The sequence below is a fragment of the Salmo trutta genome, chromosome 15 (genome assembly GCF_901001165.1).
Source record: "Salmo trutta chromosome 15, fSalTru1.1, whole genome shotgun sequence".
In the NCBI taxonomy this organism is placed as follows: Eukaryota; Metazoa; Chordata; class Actinopteri; order Salmoniformes; family Salmonidae; genus Salmo; species Salmo trutta.
In genome coordinates this window covers 30,563,289-30,589,325 of record NC_042971.1, presented here as the reverse complement: position 1 = coordinate 30,589,325, position 26,037 = coordinate 30,563,289, and the positions used below count along the sequence as shown (strand labels likewise).

The following is a 26,037-nucleotide window of genomic DNA, read 5'->3' as shown; positions in this document are numbered from 1 at the left end:
CTATGGTGACCAGCGAGCGGAGATAAGGGGGGACTTTACCTAGCAGGGTCTTGTAGATGACCTAGCATTATCAAATTGTTGTCTTAGGTAGAACTTAAGATGTCTTCTTTGTTTCTAGCAATGACTATTTAATAGTGGCTACTCTGGAGCTCTATATATATATTCTATATGAAAGTGAGGAGAGAGGACATGATTAATACATATTGTAGTCGTATGTGCCTCTTTCTCCAAGTCTCTTGTCCTCATCTGCATTGATCTAATAGAATTGGACGGGTCACGTGTGTATGTAGATTACCTGCAGGCGTCCACCATAAACACAACAGGTGGAGGAAAGGAGACAATAGATGAAAATGAAGATGTATTTTTGTTATGTGTGTCTATGGATGCCTATATTCATCAAGGTTCACAGTGGTTAGCTAAGCAGCCAGGCTTGATACCAGAGGATCCTGCTGAAAATGGGATGTGTCTCGATGGGGCTAGCCTGAATGAAAGACTTACATTTACTCAGGTTCACTGGGGACATAAAAATTGCTCATTAATTTAGCCCCACATCCACTGAAGGCAACTCTCTCCGGGCGTTCTGTACTTAGTATGTGGGTCAATTCTCTCTCGGGTCCAAATGATGCTTCAGAATAAGGCATTTTCAGTGGAAAGTCCACATTTCAGTACAGTTTGAAGCATGGCATAGTTGATAAGTAACTTTGATTCTGCACTTGCAATGCATGGGGAGAATAATAAAAGGATGTAACGTTAGCTAGCTAGGTTTTCAATTTCACATTTTGTGTTACTGTTTGTCTCCCCAATTTCTTATGGAGATAGTTTTTATAACATATGTAATTACATCACTGGAAGTTACCATTGTCACAGATCTTTTTTTTTTTGGAACCTCAAATTGTTTTTCAAAATCAGTGGTGTGCGGAATATACGATAAGAAAATGGGTGTGTTGCCTTACCTTCTCAGCTATATGGGCCATTGCCCATTGGATAATTTACAAACGTCCCACCTTCCACCGCTTTTACATTGGTTTAAGCAATATCCGAAGAGCTCGCGATAAACAGGGGAACGGTCTCCAATGGTGATATGTAGCTGCAGCAGATGATATAGCCTGCATCATGGAAGAAAAATGAATGTAGTCACGGATTGCAAAAACGATGTCTAGTCTTGCGTTCAAATGTATCATTGAATGAAGCCTGCATTTACTGTATGAATTCGATATTTACAGCTGAGGCAATTTAGCTGCTAGCTAGGTCAAGTAAGCTCGATGCTAATTCGTTTATTAGCCAGTGGATGTTAGGAATCAGGCTAGCTGACGCTAACTAGCAAGCTAGTTAACCAATCCCACCCATCCAAAATAATAGTGGAACTTCGGCGTGTATCTTCAGCGCGGTTATCAATGCCTTTTTGAAGAAAGAAGAAATAGCTAAGCCAGTTAGCTATCTAGCAAGCATATGAGAAGGTAAGATAACTAGCATAGTCAGCTAGCTAACGTTAGCTAGCTCGCTAGTTATGACTTAGAATTTGCCATCAGCCCTCATAGCCAATGAAGTTGTGCATTGTTATCTTTTTATGTTTACTAGTTAGCTAGCATTGTTGTTCAACCCCATGTCAAACTACAATTATTTTAATGGTGTGTGTATAGATGGATATAATCAACAGTTTTGGAAACCAGTATTTAATTAGCAAAGTCACCACCTGCTTAACGTTAGTTAACCAGTCACAGAGCCAAACTCTTTTTTTCAGCTTGATGTTATTGAACACCAATATTCGTTTGAAAGGCCGTAATCATGAACTCGTTCATTCATGCGCTGAAAATGACTTGACCTTTATCTGCATTAGTTTGACACAACTGGGGTGTGTTCATTACAGAGTCTACCGTTTAAGAACCAATCGGAACGGGGAGGGACCTACCTGAATGTTTGCATTTCGATTTGGCGTTTTCGTTTCTGCAAAATGTTTTGCAACAGAATCGGCGTAACGATTACACTCCAAACAGTTGGGGAAACATCGAAAACTAATATTTCTATTGCACAGATTAATTTAGTTCCCGCCCTGTTTGCTGGGTTAGTTTTCGTTGCAAAAGGGAATGTTTTGCAACCCTGCGACGCATTCATTACGTTGATTATGTTGCAAACCATTTCTTAAACATAAACAATCAGAACGAAACGGGGATGGAGCCAACCGGAATTTGGCAAATAGAAACTCGTTTTTGTTGCGAAGTGCAACTGTTTGGACTAATGATTACACCCCTGTTTTCTTTCTCACAATGACAATAGGTATTGGATTGAGATTTCACCCAATTTCCTCCACTTGAAGAAAACTGAACTGGCTGAGATGGATGAACAAAGTGTTGAGGTGTGGTCCATTTTGCACATCAGTACCTGTCAACAGTTTGGACACCTACTCATTCAAGGGTTTTTCTTTATTTGCACTATTTTCTACAGTGTAGAATAATAGTCAAGACATCAACACTGAAATAACACATGGAATCATAGTAACAAATAAGTGTCAAACAAATCAAAATAGAGTTTAGATTCTTCAAAGTAGCCACCCTTTGCCTTGATGACAGCTTTGTGCACTCTTAGCATTTACTCAACCAGCTTCATGAGGGATGCTTTTCCAACAGTCTTGAAGGAGTTGGCTGCTTTCCTTCACTCTGCGGTCCAACGCCTCCCAAATCATCTCAATTGCGTTGAGGTCGGGTGATTGTGGAGGCCAGGTCATCTGATGCAGCACTCCATCACTCTTCTTCTTGGTCAAATAGTCCTTACACAGCCTGGAGGTGTGTTGGGTCATTGTCCTGTTGAAAATAAATGATAGTCTTACACCATCCCATCTGGTTTGCGCTTAGTATCGCTGCAGAATCCTGTGGTAGCCATGCTGGTTAAGTGTGCCTGGAATTCTAAAAAAATCACTGACTGTGTCACCAGCAAAACACCCCACATCATCACACCTCCATGTTTCACTGTGGGAACCACACATGTGGAGATCATCCGTTAACCTTCTCTGCGTCTCACAAAGACAGCGGTTGGAACCAAAAATCTCAAATTTGGACTCATCAGACCAAAGGACAGATTTCCACAGGTCTGATGTCCATTGCTTGTGTTTCTTGGCCCAAGCAAGTCTCTTCTTCGTATTGGTGTCCTTTAGTAGTGATTCATTTGCAGCAATTCTACCATGAAGGCCTGGTTTCACACAGTCTCCTCTGAACAGTTGATGTTGAGATGTGTCTGTTAGTTGAACTCTGTGAAGCATTTATTTGGGCTGGTAACTCTAATGAACTTGTCCTCTGCAGCAGAGGTAACTCTGGGTCTTCCTTTCCTGTGGCGGTCCTCATGAGAGCCAGTTTCATCATAGCGCTTGATGGTTTTTGCGACTGCACTTTGACTGACCTTCATGTCTTAAAGTAATGATGGACTGTCGTTTCTCTTTGCTTATTTGAGTTGTTCTTGCCATAATATGGACTTGGTCTTTTATCAAATATAACTATTTTAGCTGGTTGAGAGAATGCCAAGAGTGTGCAAAGCTGTCAAGGCAAAGGGTGGTTACTTTGAAGAATCTCAAAAATATTTGGATTTGTTTAACTTTTTTTGGTTACTACATGATTCCATATGTGGTATTTCATAGTTTTGATGTCTTCACTATAATTCTACAATATAAAACCCTGGAATGAGAAGGTGTCCAAACCTTTGACTGGTACTGTATGTGAATAAGGTATTTGTTTTTTATTTTTAATACATTTGCAAACATTTCAAAAAACTTGTTTTCACTTTGTCATTATGTATGTCACTGGCTACCCCACTGTAGCTTTAGATAAAGACCCATCTCTGACTTGCTTGTGTGAACAGCTAGACACACTGCTCTAACTATAAAATGTCCTCAGCTGACAGGCGGATGGATGGAAGCACTCCTGAGCTCAGGATGTATCACTAGACTGGAGCTTTTCCTCTCAGCCATCGTTGGCCTTATGCCGATTGCATTAGATTGTGATATAGCTCACCCCACCAGACAGTCATTTACATTGGTTTGTGCCTCAACTGTACCAAATAAGAATTGATTCCTGCTTGCTTGTCCATGACTAAGCCCCCCCGTGTTCATTGTGCTGGTAGTTTTTAATCACTGTTTGATAGATTGATATTTTCTGTATATTTAGAAAGTCAATTTACAAAATATATACCCTATATCACATTTCCAGTTAGGCCTGTATTAATTGAATGTATCGTACACCACATTTCAAGAGCCTACTGATTCCTGTCAATTTCTAATGGTTCCAGTCTTGCTTTGATCATTTAAAAGCCTTCTATCTCTGCACGTAGAGTATTGCGGAGGTGTTTCGTTGTTTCATCTGTATGGAGAAGCTGCGGGATGCTCGGCTCTGCCCCCACTGCTCCAAACTCTGCTGTTTCAGCTGCATAAGGGTGAGTCTCATGACATGTCGCCACGGGCAATGAGGCCAGCTCATTAGCGTAACTCTGCACAGCTGGCTTGTGAGGGAGAAATCTACAACAATGCACATTTAAAAAGTCTCTGTTCAGACTATCATGCTTAAAACTCACAGCATTGGTGAATTAAGCAGAAGCATTATGAAACTTCTTGTTTACCAGAGAAATCCAAAATTCTACAGTATAGAAACATTCTCATTAGTGTTTACATTGAACTGTCAGGCTAGAAATATAGTAAATGAATGTGGTCATGGGTGTTAGGAATCTTGTAGAAATCTATACAACCTCATCTGCAATGCTGTAATGTAACCTCTCCTATTGACAGCGCTGGTTGACCGAGCAGAGAGCCCAATGCCCACACTGTCGGTAAGCCCTCCTCCTACTACTGTACTAGTATTCAAAGTAGGGGTTGCGACCCCGGAAAAATTCTAGTGCCAGTATCAATTCATGCTGGTAAAAGAAACACGTTTTTAAAGAAGTCTTGCTTGAAAAATTCTTGAAGGAATACTAAACTTGGAGATCTGTATGTAACTTCCTTTGGCTATATTGTTTGATTAGATGTTTTTGGATAGACCTAGGCCATTTGTCAAACTCATTCCCAGGACGGCAGACTGTTTGCAGGTTTTCGCTCCTCCCTTGTACTTGATTAATGAAGTAACGTCACTAATTAGTAAAGAACTCCCCTAACCTGGTTGTCTAGGTCTTCATTGAAAGGAAAAACCTGCAGACACTTGGACCTCCATGGAATGAGTTTGACATCCCTGAACTAGGCTGTAGCCACCATTTAGCGGGCATTATATGTCAAGCCTGATTGTGTGTGTGTGTGTGTGTGTCCAGGGCACCACTGCAGCTGCGGGAGCTGGTGAACTGCCGTTGGGTTGAGGAAGTTACCCAGCAGCTGGACACCCTGCAGCTCTGCAACCTCTCCAAACACGAGGAGAACGACAAGGACAAGTGAGCCTCAGCATCCCTCTCCATCGCTCCCCTGTGACCCGCTGCCTCATTCATCATAATTACCACTGCTTTTTTTATCCTTCTGTCTCTCTGCCCTTTCTGAAGACCTCTAAAACAACCTGAACCCCCATTAAACAAAATGTAGCTCGTACCTGCAGTATGAGGCAAAAGCAACCTAAAATGATGTCCTTTCAGCTAGGAAATTTGAATGGCCCAGCACATTCTAATGTGGGCTGAGTTTATAAATGGCTGGTTGTTTGGGAGTTGTTTTGCTGACATTAGCTTGTTTTCCACCCAATTGCCATTAGATTTTCATGCGAATATGGAAAAATCTGCTTAAAGAAAATATGCGCATTTTCCCACCCTTGTTGGGGATAGAAATCAGTGCATGATGACATAGTGCACATATATAAAATTTACTTTTTCACTTACGTTTTCATGATTTGAATAAAAACCTAAAGATCAATCTTTCCATCACATTTTCAACTGTCAGACGGCAGTCAAGCATCGATCATCATGTCACCAGAATAAGACCCTCGATATTTAATGGATAGGAGCGTCAAGCTCGTCACCGTGCACTTTCACCACCCTGTGAAGTTCAGAACTTATTCATCTGTAGACTAATAAACTGCATGGTTTTCTGAGTCGTAGTGGGAGGACCACACACCATATCATCACGTGACTCCCAAGTTTACTTCAATATGATGGTTATTATATCAATATTTGTACATAAAGTAGTTTCCATCTCCATTTCTCACAAGTTATGTCTGCATTTATAACATTTTACAGACACTTCCTGTTTCCATCACAGCTTTCATGATTATTCATTTTTATATGGTTTGACTTTACTTGCAAAGAAACTGTGGATCGAAACATGGTTAATTATAGAAAATGTGTTGAAAAGAGATTCCAGAGGGTGTCAGTCTTATCAGTTGTGTGGTTCGTCTACAGGTGTGAGAACCACCATGAGAAGCTCAGTGTGTTCTGCTGGACCTGTAAGAAGTGCATCTGCCACCAGTGTGCTCTGTGGGGAGGCATGGTAAGTGACCCACAGAGGAGTATTCTCAATCAAGCCCACATCAGTTTGGTATAAGACAAGTGCTCTGTCAGTCCGTCCCTCCATTTTATGATCACCCCATCTACCCCTTTCCCAAGCATGGAGGCCACACCTTCAAGCCTCTGGCTGAGATCTACGAGCAGCACGTGACCAAGGTGAACGAGGAGGTGGCCAAGCTCCGCCGACGCCTCATGGAACTTATCAGCCTGGTGCAGGAAGTGGTGAGGGGCACTGTGTCTGTATATTATGACATATCATGGGATCGTTTGATTGTTTTTTTAGCTTGGTTAGAAGTGCACATGAGAAAGAAGTATCACTAATGCACAGTGCTGAATTTAACCGCTAGGTGGCACAAGGACACTACAGCTAATTATCCTCTGTAGCTAATTATCCTCTACACACTATCCATCTATGATGACAGATGAAGTTACTGTTGTACCAATCTCTGCCTTCATTCGACATGGTTTTCTGGTTCTCTCAGGAGAGGAATGTGGAAGCAGTGCGAGGGGCCAAGGACGAGCGAGTGCGAGAGATCCGTAATGCAGTAGAGATGATGATCGCCCGTCTGGACAACCAGCTCAAGAACAAACTCCTCACCCTCATGGGTACGCTCATTTGGTGACACCATTCTGGGTTCACTCTAGTCACTGTAATGCCCTTCTATGTCACTGAAATATTCTTTTTACATGAAAATGTCCTCTCACAACAGGTCAGAAGACCTCCCTCACCCAGGAGACTGAGCTACTGGAGTCTCTCCTACAAGAGGTGGAACATCAGGTGTGTGAACTTGTACCATACCACTATACAGCGTACCATTTAATACATTTAACACCAGTAAACCAAAAGGTAATAATAACAGCATAGGTGGCACTACAAGTGGATTGGACATGGTGTACCTGCTTGAGGGTGTGTGGTCCTGTGGTTTGTGGAGGCAGGTGTTTAGGAGGAGAGTGTGAAGTGTTTCCAGTGGCAGTCTGGCACGCCTCACCGCACAGCACTCAGGGTAGCAGGAAGCTGGGGGAGAAAAGGCACTGAGCCACCAATGGTCTAGAGGCTTTCTCTCGTTTCATATCCTCTTACTCTGCATCTGCACCAAGGTTATTATAGTTTTGTGTTTTTAGAATCATTTTTATTTCTATTAGGTTTAGTTTGTTAGTTTTCAGACCCGATTTGTCGTTTTTATTTAGTTTAAGTTGTATGAAAATATTTAATTTTAGTGTTAATGACAGAAAGCATGAGTGAGAGGCTAGGAGCCATTTGGGTTGTATGGTTTTCTTGGGATGTTACTTCTTACCATGGGGGGGTGCAGTAATACATAAGGTGATGGGTCAGGTCATAGGTTAGGCTAGCCCCTCTCATGACTCCAATTCTACATTGGAGTCATTCCACGTCCCTTTTGATTAGCTGAGGTGTTTTGGTCAAGTGTGGAACGCTCTATCTAGAAACGGTTGATACTTGATTGCAATATGGTTTTGAAACCTTGAACACTCGACTTAAAGTAACTGTCCAGTGTTTCCATATTTCTATGAAATATGATCTATAATTACTTACAATATGAGTGAAATAGTTTTCCTTCCAAAAAAATTGTAATTATGTTAAAAAGTAGACTTACTTTGTTGGAATGGTGTGGGTGTACCCCAATAACAGAATGGTGTGGGTGTATACCAGTCATTAAAAATATTCATGCTAGTCATTAAAAATATTCATGCGAGTAGAGTACTGATTGGCCAGCTCATCCTCCTCAGGAGTATGACATCATAATCTATGAGGAAATGGCAAACATTTTTGAAACGGTCTGTTTTGAAGTGTGTTTTTTATTTTTATTTTTTTTCAAAATTATGCTTTGGCAACATAAGACTATAGGACGAGTCAACAACATAATTTGGGTATGCGTTAACAGAATATAAACTTTTAAAGTTCAAAGGACAGTTACTTTAATTATCCAAATTTAACATTAAAAATACAAGTATTTTACCACTTGAATTTTTTGGGAGTAACACCCCTTCGAGCAGACTCCCGAGATTCCATTAGCTCAGGAAGTGTAATGCAAAACACCTCCGTGGGTATGATATGAAAGTAGAACTTGCACGCTGTGATTATTAGGGGTTAGACAGCATTGTACACGTTGGCCCCACTTTGGTCAATTGTTCATATGGGAACCCTATGGCTGTATGGTGGCAGGTAGCCTTGCGGTTAAGAGCGTTGGGCCAGTAACCGAAAGGTAGCTGGTTCGAATCCTCGACCTGTCCTTGAGCAAGACACTTAACCCTAATTTGCTCCTATAATTCGCTCTAAGAGGGTCTTCTAAATTACTTGTTCTCGAGCGCTATGCTTAGGTTTAAATTATAAAGTAAATCTCAGAGACTTGGATTTAAAAGGAATAGTGCTTTAACTGGGGCAAAAGATATGATGGAGGAAAACCTGTGTTTACACCAATCCAATGTTTTCTACAATGAACAAAAATAAACATAACATGTAAAGTGTTGGTCCCATGTTTCATGAGCTGAAATAAAAGATCCCAGAAATGTTCTATACTCACAAAAGCTTATTTCTCTCACATTTTGTGCACAAGTTGGCTTACATCCTTGTTAGTGAGCGTTTCTCCTGTGCCATGGATTTCCATCCACCTGACAAGTGTGGCATATCAAGAAGTTGATTAAACAGCATGATCATTACACAGGCGCACGTTGTCCTGGGGACAATAAAAGGCCACTCTAAAATGTGCAGTTTTGTCACACGACAATGTCACAGCTGTCAAGTTTTAAGGAGTGTGTGCAATTGACATGCTGACTGCAGGAATGTCCACTAGAGATGTTGCCTGATAATTGAATGTTAATTTCTGTACCATAAGCCGCTTACGTCATTTTAGAGAATTTGGCAGTACTTCCAACCGGCCTCACAACCACAGACTAAGGGTATGGCGTTGTGTGGACAAGCGGTTAGCTGATGTCAACGTTGTGAACAGAGTGCCCCTTGGTGGTGGTAGGGTTATGGTATGGGCAGGCATAAGCTACGAACAACGAACACAATTACATTTTATTGATGGCAATTTGAATGCACAGAGATACCGTGACAAGATCCTGAGGCCCATTGTTGTGCCTCTCATCTGCCGCCATCACCTCATGTTTCGGCATGATAATGCACGGCCCCATGTCGCAAGGCTCTGTACACAATTCCTGGAAGCTGAAAATGTCCCAGTTCTTCCATGGCCTGCATACTCACCAGAGCACGTTTGGGATGCTCTGGATCGACAGCGTGTTCCAGTTCCCGCCAATATCCAGCAACTTTGCACAGCCATTGAAGAGTGGGACAACATTCCACAGACCACAATCAACAGCCTGATCAACTCTATGTGAAGGAGATGTGTCGCACTGCATGAGGCAAATGGTGGTCACACCAGATACTGACTGGTTTTCTAATCCACGCCCCTACCTTTTTTTAAGGTATCGGTGACCAACAGATGCATATCTGTATTCCCAGTCATGTGAAATCCATAGATCAGCGCCTAATGAATTTATTTCAATTGACTGATTTCCTTATGAAATGTTACTCGGTAAAGTTTTTGAAGTTGTTTATTTTTGTTCAGTATAATTTTAATATATGTAAGAATAATTAAGTTAGCTTTTCCTGTTAGATAGTGACGCAAAAGCTAGGCGTTTTAGAGACCTCGCCATCTCCTGGCTGCATTTACCAGCCAGCTTCAGTAGTATAAAACCCCCCAAAAGCTTAAACTCCATTACATTTTTCAGACATATGAGATTTACTGTTCGTTTTCTGAGAGAACTCATGTGAAACTTCAAGAAACCAGGTTGTTCGCCCTGATTTGAAACTCATGTGAGAAACTAAGCTTTTATGGTATTAGATGAGTCATTGATTGACAAGAGCTTGATAATCCTGACTTTTTCAGTCCAGAGATTCCAATATTTCAAAACTGAGCCTAAATTCAATGAAGGTCGCAAGCCCCCTGAGAGAATGGGTGTCCTGGCTTCAACTGTTAGTCACGCAACCAAATTCAGCCATGTGAATCTTTCAGGATGTTTCTCAGGTTCGTAATGCGTTATTCATACATAGTCAATTGAAGAAAAAGATCAAGCTGTTTTCCATCCTTCACCTAGATGTTTTCTTATACATTCAACCTTGGGATTTCCATGGCCTGTGGAACTCTACCCTGATATGTCATGCCGCCAGTGAAATGAGATGACTTTAAGGGTGTGGGTCAGGTGTTGCTCTGCGGAGCTCTAGAATTGTGTGTGTTCTGTCTTCAGCTGCGCTCCTGTAGTAAGAGCGAGTTGATCTCCAAGAGCCCAGAGATCCTGCTCATGTTCCAGCAGGTTCACCGCAAGCCCATGCAGTCGTTTGTTACCACCCCAGTCCCCCCAGACTTCACCAGGTAACGTACTAAACACATTCTACCTGCACTCCCTAGGTACTGAACTTAACCACAGATGATGCGACTAGAGAACTTGAGAATACAAAAATGCCCTACACCCTCTTTTTAGACTTTGTTGTAGCTGTGTTTTCAAATTGGCGTCAGAGAAAGGACGATCCACTTTTTAAATATGGATGTTCAGTTTAATTTTGTATTTTCAGATATAGATTTCCATTTGGATGATTCATAATGCAGCAAGATATTTTTATGCTTTTAATGGATATTTGATGAAATTGAGCTGTAATTACGAAACATCTCCCCCCCACACACACATGCAGTGAGCTGGTTCCTGCCTATGACTCAAGCACTTTCGTTCTGGCAAACTTCAGGTAAAAAAAAATACTCATCGCTCTTCCTCATCTAGTCTTGAAAATGTTCTGATATTCAGCTTGTGTATGCTAAGATGTTAAAATGAAGCCGAAGAGGATGGCTGACGTTTTACATGCCCGTAACCAATTGTTCAAATGTATTATTTTTTTGTTGCCTTTAACTTATTTTTTAACTTATTTTGTACATAATGTTGCTGCTGTTAATGTCTCTTATGACTGAAAATAAATAGCATCTGACATCAGAACTGGGATTACTCACCACGAACTGGAAAATGCTTTTTCCTTTAACGAGAAAGATACACTGCTCTCCCGGGAGCAGGCCCAAATCCCTGTCATTTGTGTGAAGAAAAGACAGAGGAAAATAGGACCCAGATGGGTTGCCTTTTTGAGAATCCGTAGGCGAGCGGGTAAACTCCCACTGCCATCAATTCTACTTGCTAACATGCAGTCATTGGAAAATAAAATTGATGCCTTACGATTTTCCTACCAACGGGATATTAGGAACTGTAATATCTTATGTTTCAACGAGTCGTGGCTGAACGACAACACGGGTAATATAGAGCTGGATGGATTTTCAATGCCCCCAGCAGAACAGAGAAGCTACGTCTGGTAAGACAAGGGGGGGGCGGGGTCTTTTTGCCAGTAACAGCTGGTGTGCGATGTCTAATATTAAAGAAGTCTCGAGGTATTGCTCGCCTGAGGTAGAGTACCTTATGATAAGCTGTAGACCACACTATATACCAAGAAAGTTCTCATCTATATTATTTGTAGCCGTCTATTTACCACCACAGACCGACGCTGGCACAAAGAGCACACTCAACCAACTCTCAGGCCATAAGCAAACAAGAAAATGCTCACCCAGAAGCAGTGCTCCTAGTGGCCAGGGACTTTAATGCAGGCAAACTTAAATCAATTTGACCACATTTTTACTAGCATGTGCAACCAAAGGGGAAAAAAACTCTAGATCACATTTACTCCACATACAGAGACGCGTACAAAGCCTTCCCTCGCCCTCCATTTGGCAATAATTCTATCCTCCTGATTCCTGCTTACAAGCAAAAACTAAAGCGGGAAGTACCAGTGACTCACTCAATATGGAAGTGGTCAGATGACATGGATGCTACGCTACAAGACTGTTTTGCTAGCACAGACTGGAATATGTTCTGGGATTCATCCAATGGCATTGAGAAATATACCACCTCAGTCACCGGCTTCATCAATAAGTGCATTGCGATGTCGTCCCCACAGTGACCGTATATCCCAACCAGAAGCCATGGGTTACAGGCAACATCCGCATCAAGCTAAAGGCTAGAGCTGCCGCCTTCAAGGAGCGGGACACTAATCCGGATGCCTATAAGAAATCCCCCTATGCCCTCAGACGAACAATCAAACAGGCAAAGCGTCAATACAGGATTAAGATTGAATCCTACTACACCAGCTCTGACGCTCGTTGGATGTGGCAGGGTTTGAAAACTATTATGGACTACAAAGGGAAACCCAGCCGTGAGCTGCCCAGTGACGCGAGTCTACCAGACGAGCTAAATGCCTTTTTATGCTCGCTTCGAGGCAAGCAACACTGAAGCATGCACGAGAGCACCAGCTGTTCTGGATGACTGTGATAACACTCTCGGTAGCTGATGTGAGCAAGACCCGGGGCCAGATGGATTACCAGGATGTGTACTCAAAGCATGTGCGTACCAACTGACAAGTGTCTTCACTGACATTTTCAACCTCTCCCTGATCCAGTCTGTAATGCATACATGTTTCAAGCAGACCACCATAGTCCCTGTGCCCAAGGAAGCGAAGTTAACCTGCCTAAATGATTACCACCCCGTAGCACTCACGTCGGTAACCATGAAGTGCTTTGAAATGCTGTTCATGGCTCACATCAACAGCATCCTCCCGGATACCCTAGACCCACTCCAATTTGCATACCGCCTCAACAGAACCACAGATGATGCAATCTCCATCGCACTCCACACTGCCCTTTCCCACCTGGAGAAAAGGAACACCTATGTGAGAATGCTGTTCATTGACTACAGCTCAGCGTTCAACACCATAGTGCCCACAAAGCTCATCACTAAGCTAAGGACCCTGGGACTAAACACCTCCCTCTGCAACTGGATCCTGGACTTCCTGATGGGCAGCCCCCAGGTGTTAAGGGTAGGAAACAACATGTCTGCCACGCTGATCCTCAACACTGGGGCCCCTCAGGGGTGTGTACTTAGTTCCCTCCTGTACTCCCTGTTCATCCACGACTGCGTGGCCAAACACGACTTCAACACCATCAAGTTTGCTGACGACACAACAGTGGTAGGCCTGATCAACGATGAGACAGCCTATAGGGAGGAGGTCAGAGAACTGGCAGTGTGGTGGCAGGACTAAAACCTCTCCCTCCATGTGAGCAAGACAAAGGAGCTGATCGTGGACTACAGGAAAAGGTGTGCCGAACAGGCCCCCATTAACATCAACGGGGCTGTAGTGGAGCAGGTCAAGAGTTTCAAGTTCCTTGGTGCCCACGTAACCAACGATCTATCATGGTCCAAACACACCAAGACAGTTGTGAAGAGGGCACGACAAAACCTTTTTCCCCTCAGGAGACTGAAAAGATTTGGCATGGGTCCCCAGATCCTCAAAGTACTACAGCTGCACCATCGCAAGCATTCTGCCCGGTTGCATCACCGCCTGGTATTGCACTTGCTCTGCATCTGACTGTAAGGCGCTACAGAGGGTAGTGCGTACGGCCCAGTACTGTGGCCAAGCTTCCTGGAATCCAGGACCTATATAATAGGCGGTGTCAGAGGAAAGCCCATAAAATTGTCATACTCCAGTCACCCACGTCATAGACTGTTTTCTCCGCTACCGCACTGCAAGCGGTACCGGAGCTCCAAGTCTAGGACCAAAAGGCTCCTTAACAGCTTCTACCCCCAAGCCATAAGACTCCTGAACAATTAATCAAATGGCCACTGGACTGTTATATTGCCCAACCCCTCTCCTCCATTTGTTTTGTACACTACTGCTACTCGCTGTTTATTAGCTATGCATAGTCACTTCACTCTTACCTACATGTACAAATTACCTCTAACCTGTACCCCCACACACTGACTCGGTACCGGTACCCCCTGTATATAGCCTCGTTATTGTGTTACTTTCTATAATTTTATACTTTAGTTTATTTGTTAAATATTTTCTTCTTGAACTGCACTGTTGGTTAAGGGCTTGTAAGTAAGCATTTCACGTTAAGGTCTACACTTGTTGAATTCGGCGCATGTGACAAAGTTTGATTTGAATAGAAATCAACAGTCTTTTTGAACAACAAACGAAATATATTTTACCTTCCGTGTCTTGGAAAAGAATACTAAGTCACCCATTAAGGTTGCTTGAGTTGCCAGGTCCAAGCCTCTGATTAAGTGTTTATGCTCTAGCTGCTAATTAGCATGTGACTGATCATGTATTAGCATCAGTCGGTTGGGGGATTTGCTCCGTTAAAGCAACCAAGGACATGTCGGCCCATGATGATGAGCAATTTCTCTCTCGTTGTGACACTTACCAAGACGCAGTAGAAATTGGCTTGTTTAATGAATGGGTTCATCCTATCTGACTTGTTATTCTGCCGGTGTGTTCCGTTGGTCTTGCAGCACCCTGAGACAGAGGGCAGATCCTGTCTACAGCCCACCACTCCAGATATCTGGCCTTTGCTGGAGACTCAAGGTTTACCCAGTGAGTAGACCACAGGCGGTTGGTGGCACCTTAATTGGGGAGAACACGCTCGTGGTAACGGCTGGAGCGGAATGAATGGTATCAAATACATCAAACACGTTTCCATTTGTTTGATGCAATTCAATTCGCTCCATTCCAGCCTTTATTAAGAGTCATCCTCCCCTCTGTAGCCTCCATTGGAGTAGACAGACACCTTGTTCTCTTGTAGTAATTGACACTAGACAATTAGCTCTTATGTTCATCCTATCTTACTCTAACTACTAGATTTGATATGTCACCTCTGTCTCAACTAAGTTTTCAGTATTGACGACCTGTGAAAAACTGGTCATGTTCATCATTGTGTGTTTTTCTCCTTCAGGATGGCAACGGTGTGGTGCGGGGCAATTACCTGTCAGTTTTCTTGGAACTGTCTGCAGGACTCCCTGAAACGTCGAAGTATGTTTTTGTCAAATTATTGTCATTCTCTTTCAATCAAGTTTTCACTTTTAGTTATATCACCTTTAACGTGTGTGTGTTTGTGTGTGTTGGTACGAGTACCGCGTGGAGATGGTCCACCAGGCCTCCAGCGACCCTACTAAGAACATCATCAGGGAGTTTGCGTCAGACTTTGAGGTGGGGGAGTGCTGGGGATACAACCGCTTCTTCAGACTGGACCTGCTGGCCAGTGAGGGCTACCTCAACATGCAGACTGACACTCTCGTCCTCAGGTGAGTATTACTGAGCGACTAGTGCTTTTTGAGGTCGGTTTGACTATTGAATTTTTTTATAAAGATTTTCCATTTCGAGTTTAAAAAGTATTATAAAATAATGACATTAAATTATTTGAGAGCTTTTTAATGGAAATTCCAAAGCCAAAAATTGTGAAAATTCAATTGCCAAAACATTGAAAATATTCCATTCTCTGTCAATTCCACATTGGATAGACATCAATAGAAAATAGGAAAATACTATGAAATAAAATATTTCAGTTGTGTATATTACGTTTATTTGATGACTATTTTTCATTCCTTAGTCGTCATCTCTTCTCAGGCAGCAGTCAATCAGACAACATTATCTGTGCTCCCCATATTGTCTTTACTCATCATATTTAGCTAGGCTAGCCTGCCTAAACATGCTGCAGAGCTGTCTGACAATCATTTTACTAGTTCTTCAAGGTAGATAAGACACACATTCACAAACTGTCGTTGAATGTGTGCCTTATCCCTCTCTCTCGTCATTGTGTACATTCCTCTCTCACGCGGTCCGTGTATTTAACCTAACGTAGCAGGCGTAAAAGTGTATCCATCTCTGTCCATGCTGGAAAGAACAGGCGCAATGGATTATGGTCATTGTAGTTAATTGCCACGTTTCTGCTTCAGCCCAGCCTCCCACATAGTTCTTGACTTGATTTCTCTTGTTAAATGCCATGTCTTTATCAGCTCTGATTCCGGGTTCAATGATGTCTTGTTTGACTGCTGAGTTGACTCCGTCTCTATCCTCAACAGGTACCAGGTGCGTTCGCCCACCTTCTTCCAGAAGTGCAGAGACCAATACTGGTACATCAGCCAGCTGGAGTCAGCCCAGTCCAGCTACATCCAGCAGATCAACAATCTCAAAGAGGTGGGGGCTTAGATTAGTGTTTACCAAACTCGTTCCTGGGTGCACTTTTTGGATTTTTCCCCATCACTACACAACTGATTCAAATAACAAACTCATCCATCTTTGATTATTTGAATCCGCTTTGCAGTGCTAGGTCCAAGAAACAAAACGTGCACCCGGGGGGAACCCCAGGACAGAGTTTGGGAAACCCTGGCTTAGATCACAAATTAATCTTAGCTTAAATGTTTGTCTTGTCATTGCATATTATGTCCACCCGTTTTCAGAGGCTGGCCATTGAGCTGATCTGTAGGCAGCAGTCTCGCAGCTCGTCCCCTCCTAACCGGCGCCTGGGCCCCTCGACCTCGGAGAGAGACTCCCACTCAGGGAAAGGCCCCGTGGCTGAGGACAGCTGCCAGACCACTGAGACCAAAGAGGAGGAGGAAGAGAAGACTCAGCATGATGACTCCAATGTGAGTAACTCAGACATTGGCACTTTATAATCATATTAATGAGGACCACAGATGATCACTGTATTGGTTCATGTTTTTGGTTCAAGATGGTGCACACACTACCATATGATTATACTGATTTAACGCTAGCTAGCTAATAAATGCACTAAGCCAGAGCAAATGTAATTCGCTATACACCATCACTGGTATTATCAGGCTGTAGACTTAAATATTGTTTGAAACAGTATCTTCTAAAAAAAGAGGAATACACAAAGCATAAATATGTTATCTAAATGAAGTAGCTAACACTTGTCAACACTTTGGTTCCTACCCTGTCACAACTCCTTTCTGGCATTTTCATTCATTGTCATGTCAAACAACATTGTATTCAAAGTGCCCAGTAGTATAGAATTAGAATAAACATTGTCTTTAAAATGGTGTAAAATAGTCATATGTTTGAGAAATTGAAGTAATAGCATTTCTAAGGTATTTGAATATCGCGCCACGGGATTACACTGGCTGTTGAGTAGGCGTCCCACCTAGTCCATAGAGGTTAAGTTGACTGTGCCTTTAAACAGTTTGGTAAATTCCAGAAAATGATGTCATGGCTTGACAAGCTTTTGATAGGCTAATTGACATCATTTGAGTCAATTGGAGGTGTACCTGTGGATGTATTTCAAGGCCTACCTTCAAACTTTGCTTGACATCATTGGAAAATCAAAAGAAACAACTAAGACCTCAGAAAAAAAATTATAGACTTCCACAAATCTGGTTCATCCTTGGGAGCAATTTCCAAACGCCTGAAGGTACCACATTCATATGTACAAACAATAGTAAGCAAGTATAAACACCATGGGACCACGCAGCCGTCATACCGCTCAGGAAGGAGACGTGTTCTGTCTCCTAGAGATGAACGTACTTTGGTGCGAAAAAAGTGCAAATCAATCCCAGAACAACAGCAAAGGACCTTGTGAAGATGCTGGAGGAAACAGGTACAAAAGTATCTATATCCACAGTAAAACGAGTCCTATATGGACATAACCTGAAAGGCCGCTCAGCAAGGAAGAAGCCACTGCTCCAAAACCGCCATAAAAAAGCCAGACTACGGTTTGCAACTGCACATGGGGACAAAGATTGTACTTTTTGGAGAAATGTCCTCTGGTCTGATGAAACAACAATAGAACTGTTTGGCCATAATGACCATCGTTATGTTTGGAGGAAAAAGGGGGATGCTTGCAAGCCGAAGAACACCATCCCAACCATAAAGCATGGGGGTGGCAGCATCATGTTGTGGGGGTGCATTGCTGCAGGAGGGACTGGTGCACTTCGCAAAATAGATGGCATCATGAAGAAGGAAAATGATGTGGATATATTGAAGCAACATCTCAAGACATCAGACAGGAAGTTAAAGCTTGGTTGCAAATGGGTCTTCCAAATGGACAATGACCCCAAGCATACTTCCAAAGTTGTGGAAAAATATCTTAAGGACAACAAAGTCAAGGTATTGGAGTGGCCATCACAAAGCCCTGACCTCAATCCCATAGAAAATTTGTGGGCAGAACTGAAAAATCGTGTGTGAGCAAAGAGGCCTAGAAACCTGACTGTTACACCAGCTCTGTCAGGAGGAATGTGCCAAAATTCACCCAACTTATTGTGGGAAGCTTGAAGGCTACCCAAAACGTTTCACCAAAGTTAAACAATTTAAAGGCATTGCTATCAAGGTCTAATTGAGTGTATGTTAACTTCTGACCCACTGGGAATGTGATGAAAGAAATAAAAGCTGAAATAAATAATTCTCTACTCTTATTCAGACATTTCACATTCTTAAAATTAAAAGTGGTGATCCTAACTGACCTAAGACAGGGAATCTTTACTAGGATTAAATGTCAGGAATTGTGAAAAACTGAGTTTAAATCTATTTGGCTAAGGTGTATGTAAACTTCCGACTTCAACTGTATGTGTTGCCACCCTTGGGTTACGCACTACTTATAAAGCATATTTAACACTTTCATTATTAAAAACATAAAATACCGTGATATATTTTGGCCATCATGTCCAGCCCTAATGGGAGTCTGGCGAGGCGCCTGAGACGGCGTTTTCTATCACCATCAACAAAACACCAAATTAATTTATTGTGGAATGGTGTCGTATCCCTCCAATAGAGTTCCAGATCCTTGTAGAATCTATGCCAAGGCACATTGAAGCTGTTCTGGCTCGTGGTGGCCCAGCGCCCTACACTACCGTTCAAAAGTTTGGGGACACTTAGAAATGTCCTTGTTTTTGAACGAAAAGCACATTGAAATTTTTTTTTGTCCATTTTTAAAATGACATCAAATTGATCAGAAATACAGTGTAGACATTGTTAATGTTGTAAATGACTATTGTAGCTGGAAACGGCAGATATTTTATGGAATACCTACATAGGCGTACAGAGGCCCATTATCAGCAACCATCACTTTTGTGTTCCAATGGCACGTTGTGTTCGCTAATTAAGATTATCATTTTAAAAGGCTAATTGATCATTAGAAAACCCTTTTGCAATTATGTTAGCACAGCTGAAAACTGTTATGATTAAAGATGCAATAAATCTGGCCTTTAGACTAGTTGAGTATCTGGAGCATCAGCATTTGTGGGTTTGATTACAGGCTCAAAATGTCTAAAAACAAAGACTTTCTTCTGAAACTCGTCAGTTATTCTCGTTCTGAGAAATTAAGGCTATTCCATGCGAGAAATTGCCAAGAAATTGAAGATCTTGTACAACGCTGTGTACTACTCCCTTCACAGAACTTCACAAAACGTTTGATTTTGGTTAATATTTGTTTCAGATTAAAATGTATGTTATTTTAAAAACGGCGCATCGTTAGTCTATATATTACTGGACTAAATTAGATTTAAAAAACACTTATAAATCATTCACCTTTTCTTCCACTTAATGTCTCTAGTCTTACCTAAGCGCTGACCTCAGCGTGCAGTATCATAAGTTGTCTTAAGATGGAGATGGGACACAGTAGAGGGGAAACACTTGGTGCATCAGGAGCTGAGCTCCAAGCTGCGTGTTGTCTGAACGTTATGCTAATGTTGCATTAATGTTGAAGTGTGATCATGAGCAGTCTGACGGGGACCTTAAGCATGGACTATTGAGCATTGGTGTATCATGATAAAACCTGACAGAGCAGCTCTTATGTAAATGTTGCGCCAACGTTGTGGTGTGGTCAGGAGCTGTCTGACGGGGATTTGGAGGTGGACTGTCTGACGGGGGATGAGGAGGTGAACCCTCTGGATGGCAGCAGCACCTCTGGCAGCTCCACGGCAACCAGCAACACCGAGGAGAACGACATCGACGAGGAGACCATGTGAGTGACCCACCGAAACTTGCTCGTTTTTTGGGGGACGGATGCAGAAAGGAAATGATATTTTCCACATCCTATCAGTACAATTAAGTTAGACTCCCTCTGCCCTTCCCCACCATCTGGGTTGTGCTACTTAGAAAAAGTGTTGTTTTATTTGACTATTGTATGCGTACCTCATCGACGTGTTTTCAAACCCCTGCGACCAGAGAGGCTGAGAGTGGAGTGCAGCGCTGGATCATCAGCCTCGCATGTTCTCTCTCCCCCATCCACCCCCTCATTGTGAGCTCTCCAGATGAGCCGTCCATGAGTCATCATTGCTCCTCATACTGCCTGGCTGGCTGAGTGTAAAACACCAACATGAGGCTCACCAGCTCCTTCCACACACAAGCGCACACTTACATAGACATTATCACACATGTACCGTATGCAAAAACACTCTCACAGAAGGGCTTCCCATGTCTTCATACAGACCTGTACGCGCATGCATACACACATTACATAGAGAACACACATTGTCCAATCTCCATGCCTTTCCTGAAACACTTAAATCCATGTTAGTGCTCCATGTTTGCTTTTAACAAGGATCCTCTCAGGCCCTGTGGGGGGAAACTACAGTCAAGTGCCATCCCCCTCTCCTCCCACAAGGCACTTCTCTCTCGCGCTCACAAAAGCTGTAATGCTGGTAGGGCTTTTTCTCCTCCAAGATGCTCTGGGATGCGTTGCTCTGTCGTTCCCACGTCTATAAATACGCTGAGTGGCGGCGAGTGAGAAAGGCTCTGCTGGATATCTCTGACTCATGTTGTGCTATGGGCTGATACAATGGCAAGGGCTGCTGTGTTTCCCGTTCTCCCCCGGGGCATACCTAAAGGCCTGCGTACAGGGCAGGCTTACAGACTGATGTATACCAACACACAATGTACAGGCACACAAGTCAGTCACTTACTTGCACACTCTCAAATGGGCACGCACATCCCCATGGGGCCATTTGGCCCCTGCTAAAAGAATAGCACGACTTATCATTAAGCTGTACCATTCCAGAGAGAACATTGCAGTGTCCATCCATTTCATCAGTAGAGCTACTAGCTGGTCTGTTACAACAGAGCACTTTCTGTCCAATCACCCTAAAAAGCTTTTTGGTAAGGGAACACTGCTCGGTGATTTAGGGAGTTCTGGACATGCACACACTTTCTCATTGAAGAGTTGCTGGTCCAGCCAAGGTCTTGCGGATACTGATTTATTAGTTGTCTCATAATGCCGTCTCCCAGCCTTTAGTATTGGCCAAGGAACTCCATTTTCCTTAAGTGGGGTTGATTTTGAACGTGCACAGTTTCTATACCCAAGAGGTCCATGGAGGGAACGACATTTCCATGTCCCCCAAATGGTCACATCTCGCTGTCTTGTAACAATAAATCAGCCAATAAAACCAATTGATAAACTGAATCAACTAAAACTCAGTTGACCAAATTTAAATGCCAGCGAGGCTATTTGGAATGATAGGTAGACTTGTTTGCCTGATCTTGGCATGGTTTCGGCATTCAGTCAGCTTTAGTGTTGGCTGTCAGCTAAAGTGTTAGTGTTCGTTTGACCGTGACATTGTAGCAATGTTGTTCCCAGTCCTGAAGTTGATGGTCTTTGGTTCTCAGGTCTGGGGAGAATGATGTGGAGTTCAGTAGGAACCTGGAGATGGAGGAGGGAGAATTGCCTGTCGACGTGGCAGGAGCAGCAGGTAACCTCTTCCTCCCCTTTGTCTCCATCTCTTTCTTTCTCTCTCTACTCCCTCATCTGTTTTTCCATCTCCCTCCCTTCTTTTCTCTCCATCCCGTTCTCTCTCAGCCTCGTTCTCCCTCTCACACTTTCTGTCTGTATGTCTCTCTTTCCGTCGCCTTTTTTCTCTCCTCTTTTTGATCTATATCATCGGATCTCTCGTGTGTGTGTGTAATGGGGCTTAAAGAGGATGTCATGGGTGCTGATGTGGGATGTTTAAACTGTGTGTTAAGCCAAAGGGGAGTATGAAAGGCTGCATAACAATGCTTAAATGTACATGCATGAAGTGAAGGAATGTAATCCATGTGTCAGTTTACTTTAATTTTCGTAGTGTTTAGGATGCACCTTTCTTTGGCAGATCTAAGTCTTGTCCTGTTACTCTTCGGTACTTTGATAATTGATTTAAACTTTAGCAACTCAGTGCGGGCCACCCTTAAACTTGGACATGTTGGTAGTCCCTTTTACTTCATATCAGACTCTCTCCTCTGAAAGGAAAATATCCATTGTTACATGCCCCAATGTCTAATAGTGGGTTAGCCAGGGAGGTTATTCAAATGTATTCATTAAACATGGGCTGCAAAGTGGATTATCGTCCCCGCATCCATTACTCTCACTGCCTCAGACAGAGTAGGGTTTTTTTCCAATCTAATCTCTCGCCTTTTGAAATGCTCATTGTATGCAGCCCTTAATGATTTTTATGCTGCTCTCGTAGCTGTGCGCAGGCTGACTCATTCAGTACTGCAGTGAAATGGCTGGGGAGTTGAAGTGAATCTTGGTGCAGGAGTTCTCTTGTCTGGAACTTAAAATGGAGATGCAGCATGGGCTGTTTAGTAGCCATTTTTTATTTTACCTTTTATTTAACTAGGCAAGTCAGTTAAGAACAAATTCTTATTTTCAATGATGGCCTAGGAACAGTGGGTTTAACTGCCTTGTTCAGGGGCAGAACGACAGATTTGTACATTGTGGGGGATTTGAACTTGCAACCTTTCGCTTACTAGTCCAACACTCTAACCACTTGGCGACGCCCCATTGAGCTCCGCTCTGTGTTAAACCTAGGTAAAGATTTCCTTTTGCACAAGTATTCAATATGCCCTGTTCCAAACTCATTCAAAGTGTCAGTTGACTCCCCTTGCTGCTCCTCCAACAGTCTATAGATAGAAGCATATCCAGTGTAGCTCACATTTGGTCTCCCCTTCCCTTTTGCAACTGTTTCCTCACCATTGTACCTCTGAACATACCTTTCTCACTCTACCCCTCTCCCAGGAAGCTCTAACCCCGGGGCCAGGTGTCTGAGGCGTGGTGGAGGTCTCTCCTCCACTGGCAGCAACAACAGTTTGCTAGAAATCGACCCTGTCATCCTCATCCAGCTACTGGATCTGAAGGAGCGCAGCAGTGTGGAGTCACTGTGGGGCCTTCAACCCAGACCCCCTGCCTCCCTGCTGCACAGCCAAGGTAGGGTCTGTCTTTCACAGCCTCCTACTCTGTACTGGGTAGCCAAGCTAGGGCACAGTCACTCTCTCTCTCTGGCAAACATTAGGATAAGAGCTAATAGCCAATTAATCTCTTCATCTCCTTTTTTCACTCTTCCCTTTTCTCTCTCTCGCTCCAGTCCAAGTCCACTCCAGGAAGGAGCGGGGTGAGCGCAGGCCTCAGACAGTGCGGCGGGGAGCCCCAGACTCTGGGGTCCTGATTCGGCTCAAGGCACAGATGGCCGAGGTGCGCAGTAAGATGTCAGATGTCAAGTGTCAGCTGGAGGCACGGGGAGAGACCAAGGCAGGGCCCTCCAGCGGGGCCACAGGGGTGGAGCAGGGGCCCTCTTACCACTCAGAGCTAGGGCCCAGCAGGAAGCCCATAGGGCTAGATCTGATGGGGAAAGGACCCGGGGTCTCCAGACACTGTCGCTCTGGTAAGTGTTGCTACACACACACACACACACACACAATACATAATACACACACACAATACATAATACACACAGACTACAATCTGTGGAATCGGATAGCATTTTACATCACGTTCTACTGTCAAACGCTTTGAAGACTAGATGGGGAGCTATCAGCTGCTCAGTCAGATGTTTATCTAGCTGTGGTTTGTGTGGCAGGAGGGAAGAAGGCCTCATCTCCCAAGCAGGATGGGAGCAGGCTGGGCCTAAGGAGGGCTGCAGACGTAGTTGAGAAGGAGCTGAGAGGCCAGAGCGGTGGAGAGTCGTCCAGCGACCAAAGCCTCTTTCCCAGGGGCACCTCCAACGTATCAGAGGGTCAGTAGTAAAGCCAGGTAGAGGTGGGGTTATCAGCGTTTAGACCACCCTGGATCCACCTATGTTCCAAAATGAATGATTGTCAGCTGATGATTTCTGACTAACCAGTGTTTCCCTGTGCGGTGTCATACTGTAGGAGCCCTGAAGCCACGCAGCGCCCACAGCTCCCCTCCCTATCTGGGCAGCTCGTCGTCCTGCTCCGAAAACAAACCCTGCAGCTCCAAACACGACCAGGAGCAGCTCTACGGGTCCGACCTGTACGCTCTGGAGGTCCTAAGCGGCATCTCCACCGCCACCATGACACGACCCAGGACCAAGCCCATGGGGTAAAACTAACACCCTGTCCCAAATCCAACCCTAGCCCCTATGCATTTGTGGAGAACCAAAGCGATTGGGTTGAAATTCTATTGTTTATTTTTCCTACTTTTTAAAATGACATTTTTTCATACAGTCCAGGTACTTGGAGAATGGAGCTTGATAATTGAAAAGTGTACTTGACAGTTGAGAAGATAAACTCCCTCACGCACCATTTCTGTTTGCTCCACAATCTTTTAATGGATCGTTTTAAACCAACGCTTTGGTTATTATTCCTTTATCAAGTGTTTAGCCCCTGCCAAAGCCTCCAATTTAACAATGAGGTTTTTTTGGTGTCATATTTGTTTTGTGCTACAGTTTCTTTATTACTTCACTGTGCCAGCCTTGGCTGGGTTTTAAGAGAATGCCGGATAAGTGAAAAGTATGTGCTGCTGTAGCTAAGTAGACTCAGTGGTATTTCTGTGGCACCCTATTTGGTATTGAAATTGACCCTCCCAGTGGACCTCGAAGGCCTGAGAGCCAGCTTTCTCTAACATAACTGTTTAGCTTTGGAATAAACCAGCTACTAGAGTGGTGGAACTGTTGCTGTTCCTGTCCATCAGTGTTCTGTACGGACCCCAGGAAGAAAAGCTGCTGCTTCTTTAACAGCTAATGGTGATACGAATACAAATCCTAAGAAAAATGTCTATTCAAATCATACAATTTCGCTTGTGCTTAAAACAAGAGTGACAAATCTACTTTCCTCCTGTCCATCATTTGTGTAGATGGCCATTTTTATTAATTGATGGACCACTCTTGGAGCAGAGTGAACTGGTCTTGGCGTTGGCCACAGGGATTATCTGAGGTGATGTCGTGCAGGAGGCTTTGTGAGAAGGGAATTGTGTAAACTGACACCCTCCTCCTCTCTCTTCCTTCTCCCCTCCCTCAGGGCCGGCCTGCTGACGGACAGCTCTCTGGACTGGGACTCAGAGCCGGCTGAGATCCACCAGTCACTGCTCTCCCTGGCAGAGGAACCCCCTTCATGCCCCAACGAAGGTGAGCCCTCACTGCTCTAACACCCCTCTCTTCCTCCACCTCTCGCTCCACCCTCCTCTATGGAGGATTGTGATGGCACTAAGGCTTGAGCTCCACTTTTCATCTTAAGTGGATAGAATGTACTGTAATCTAATACCATACTGCAGGTATAGTTACCAGCTTCTTTGAGAAGGGTATTTTAAAATGTGTTTCTCCTGCAGCATTACTGCTAATGAACTCTGGGATGAGTCCGTGTCTGTAGGGAGAGCGAGTGGGTGTCTACTTGGCACTGGTGTGCAAGATGAGAGGTGTGCTCTTGGCACTGATGGTGTTTCCCTTACCTGTGAGACTCCACTAAGGTTCTTTCTGTCTCCCCACCCT

At 43.6% G+C, this 26,037-nt stretch overlaps 1 protein-coding gene across 1 annotated transcript in view; it reads left to right on the top strand.

Annotated features, from left to right (window-relative positions):
- Window positions 1–1,034: 1,034 nt before the first annotated feature.
- Window positions 1,035–26,037, top strand: part of LOC115148793 (E3 ubiquitin-protein ligase TRIM37) — a 28,032-nt gene continuing 3,029 nt past the window's right edge. The window contains exons 1-23 of the mRNA XM_029691022.1: window positions 1,035–1,457; window positions 2,275–2,353; window positions 4,315–4,416; window positions 4,766–4,806; window positions 5,278–5,394; window positions 6,346–6,433; window positions 6,550–6,672; window positions 6,933–7,056; window positions 7,161–7,228; window positions 10,717–10,841; window positions 11,159–11,209; window positions 14,848–14,929; window positions 15,288–15,364; window positions 15,457–15,636; window positions 16,414–16,528; window positions 16,792–16,977; window positions 20,173–20,309; window positions 21,950–22,032; window positions 23,334–23,522; window positions 23,680–23,976; window positions 24,172–24,327; window positions 24,464–24,653; window positions 25,571–25,677. Coding sequence (XP_029546882.1) covers window positions 1,450–1,457; window positions 2,275–2,353; window positions 4,315–4,416; window positions 4,766–4,806; window positions 5,278–5,394; window positions 6,346–6,433; window positions 6,550–6,672; window positions 6,933–7,056; window positions 7,161–7,228; window positions 10,717–10,841; window positions 11,159–11,209; window positions 14,848–14,929; window positions 15,288–15,364; window positions 15,457–15,636; window positions 16,414–16,528; window positions 16,792–16,977; window positions 20,173–20,309; window positions 21,950–22,032; window positions 23,334–23,522; window positions 23,680–23,976; window positions 24,172–24,327; window positions 24,464–24,653; window positions 25,571–25,677 — 2,725 coding nt within the window. The 5' untranslated portion in view covers window positions 1,035–1,449. The remainder of the gene's footprint in view (window positions 1,458–2,274; window positions 2,354–4,314; window positions 4,417–4,765; window positions 4,807–5,277; window positions 5,395–6,345; window positions 6,434–6,549; window positions 6,673–6,932; window positions 7,057–7,160; window positions 7,229–10,716; window positions 10,842–11,158; window positions 11,210–14,847; window positions 14,930–15,287; window positions 15,365–15,456; window positions 15,637–16,413; window positions 16,529–16,791; window positions 16,978–20,172; window positions 20,310–21,949; window positions 22,033–23,333; window positions 23,523–23,679; window positions 23,977–24,171; window positions 24,328–24,463; window positions 24,654–25,570; window positions 25,678–26,037) is intronic.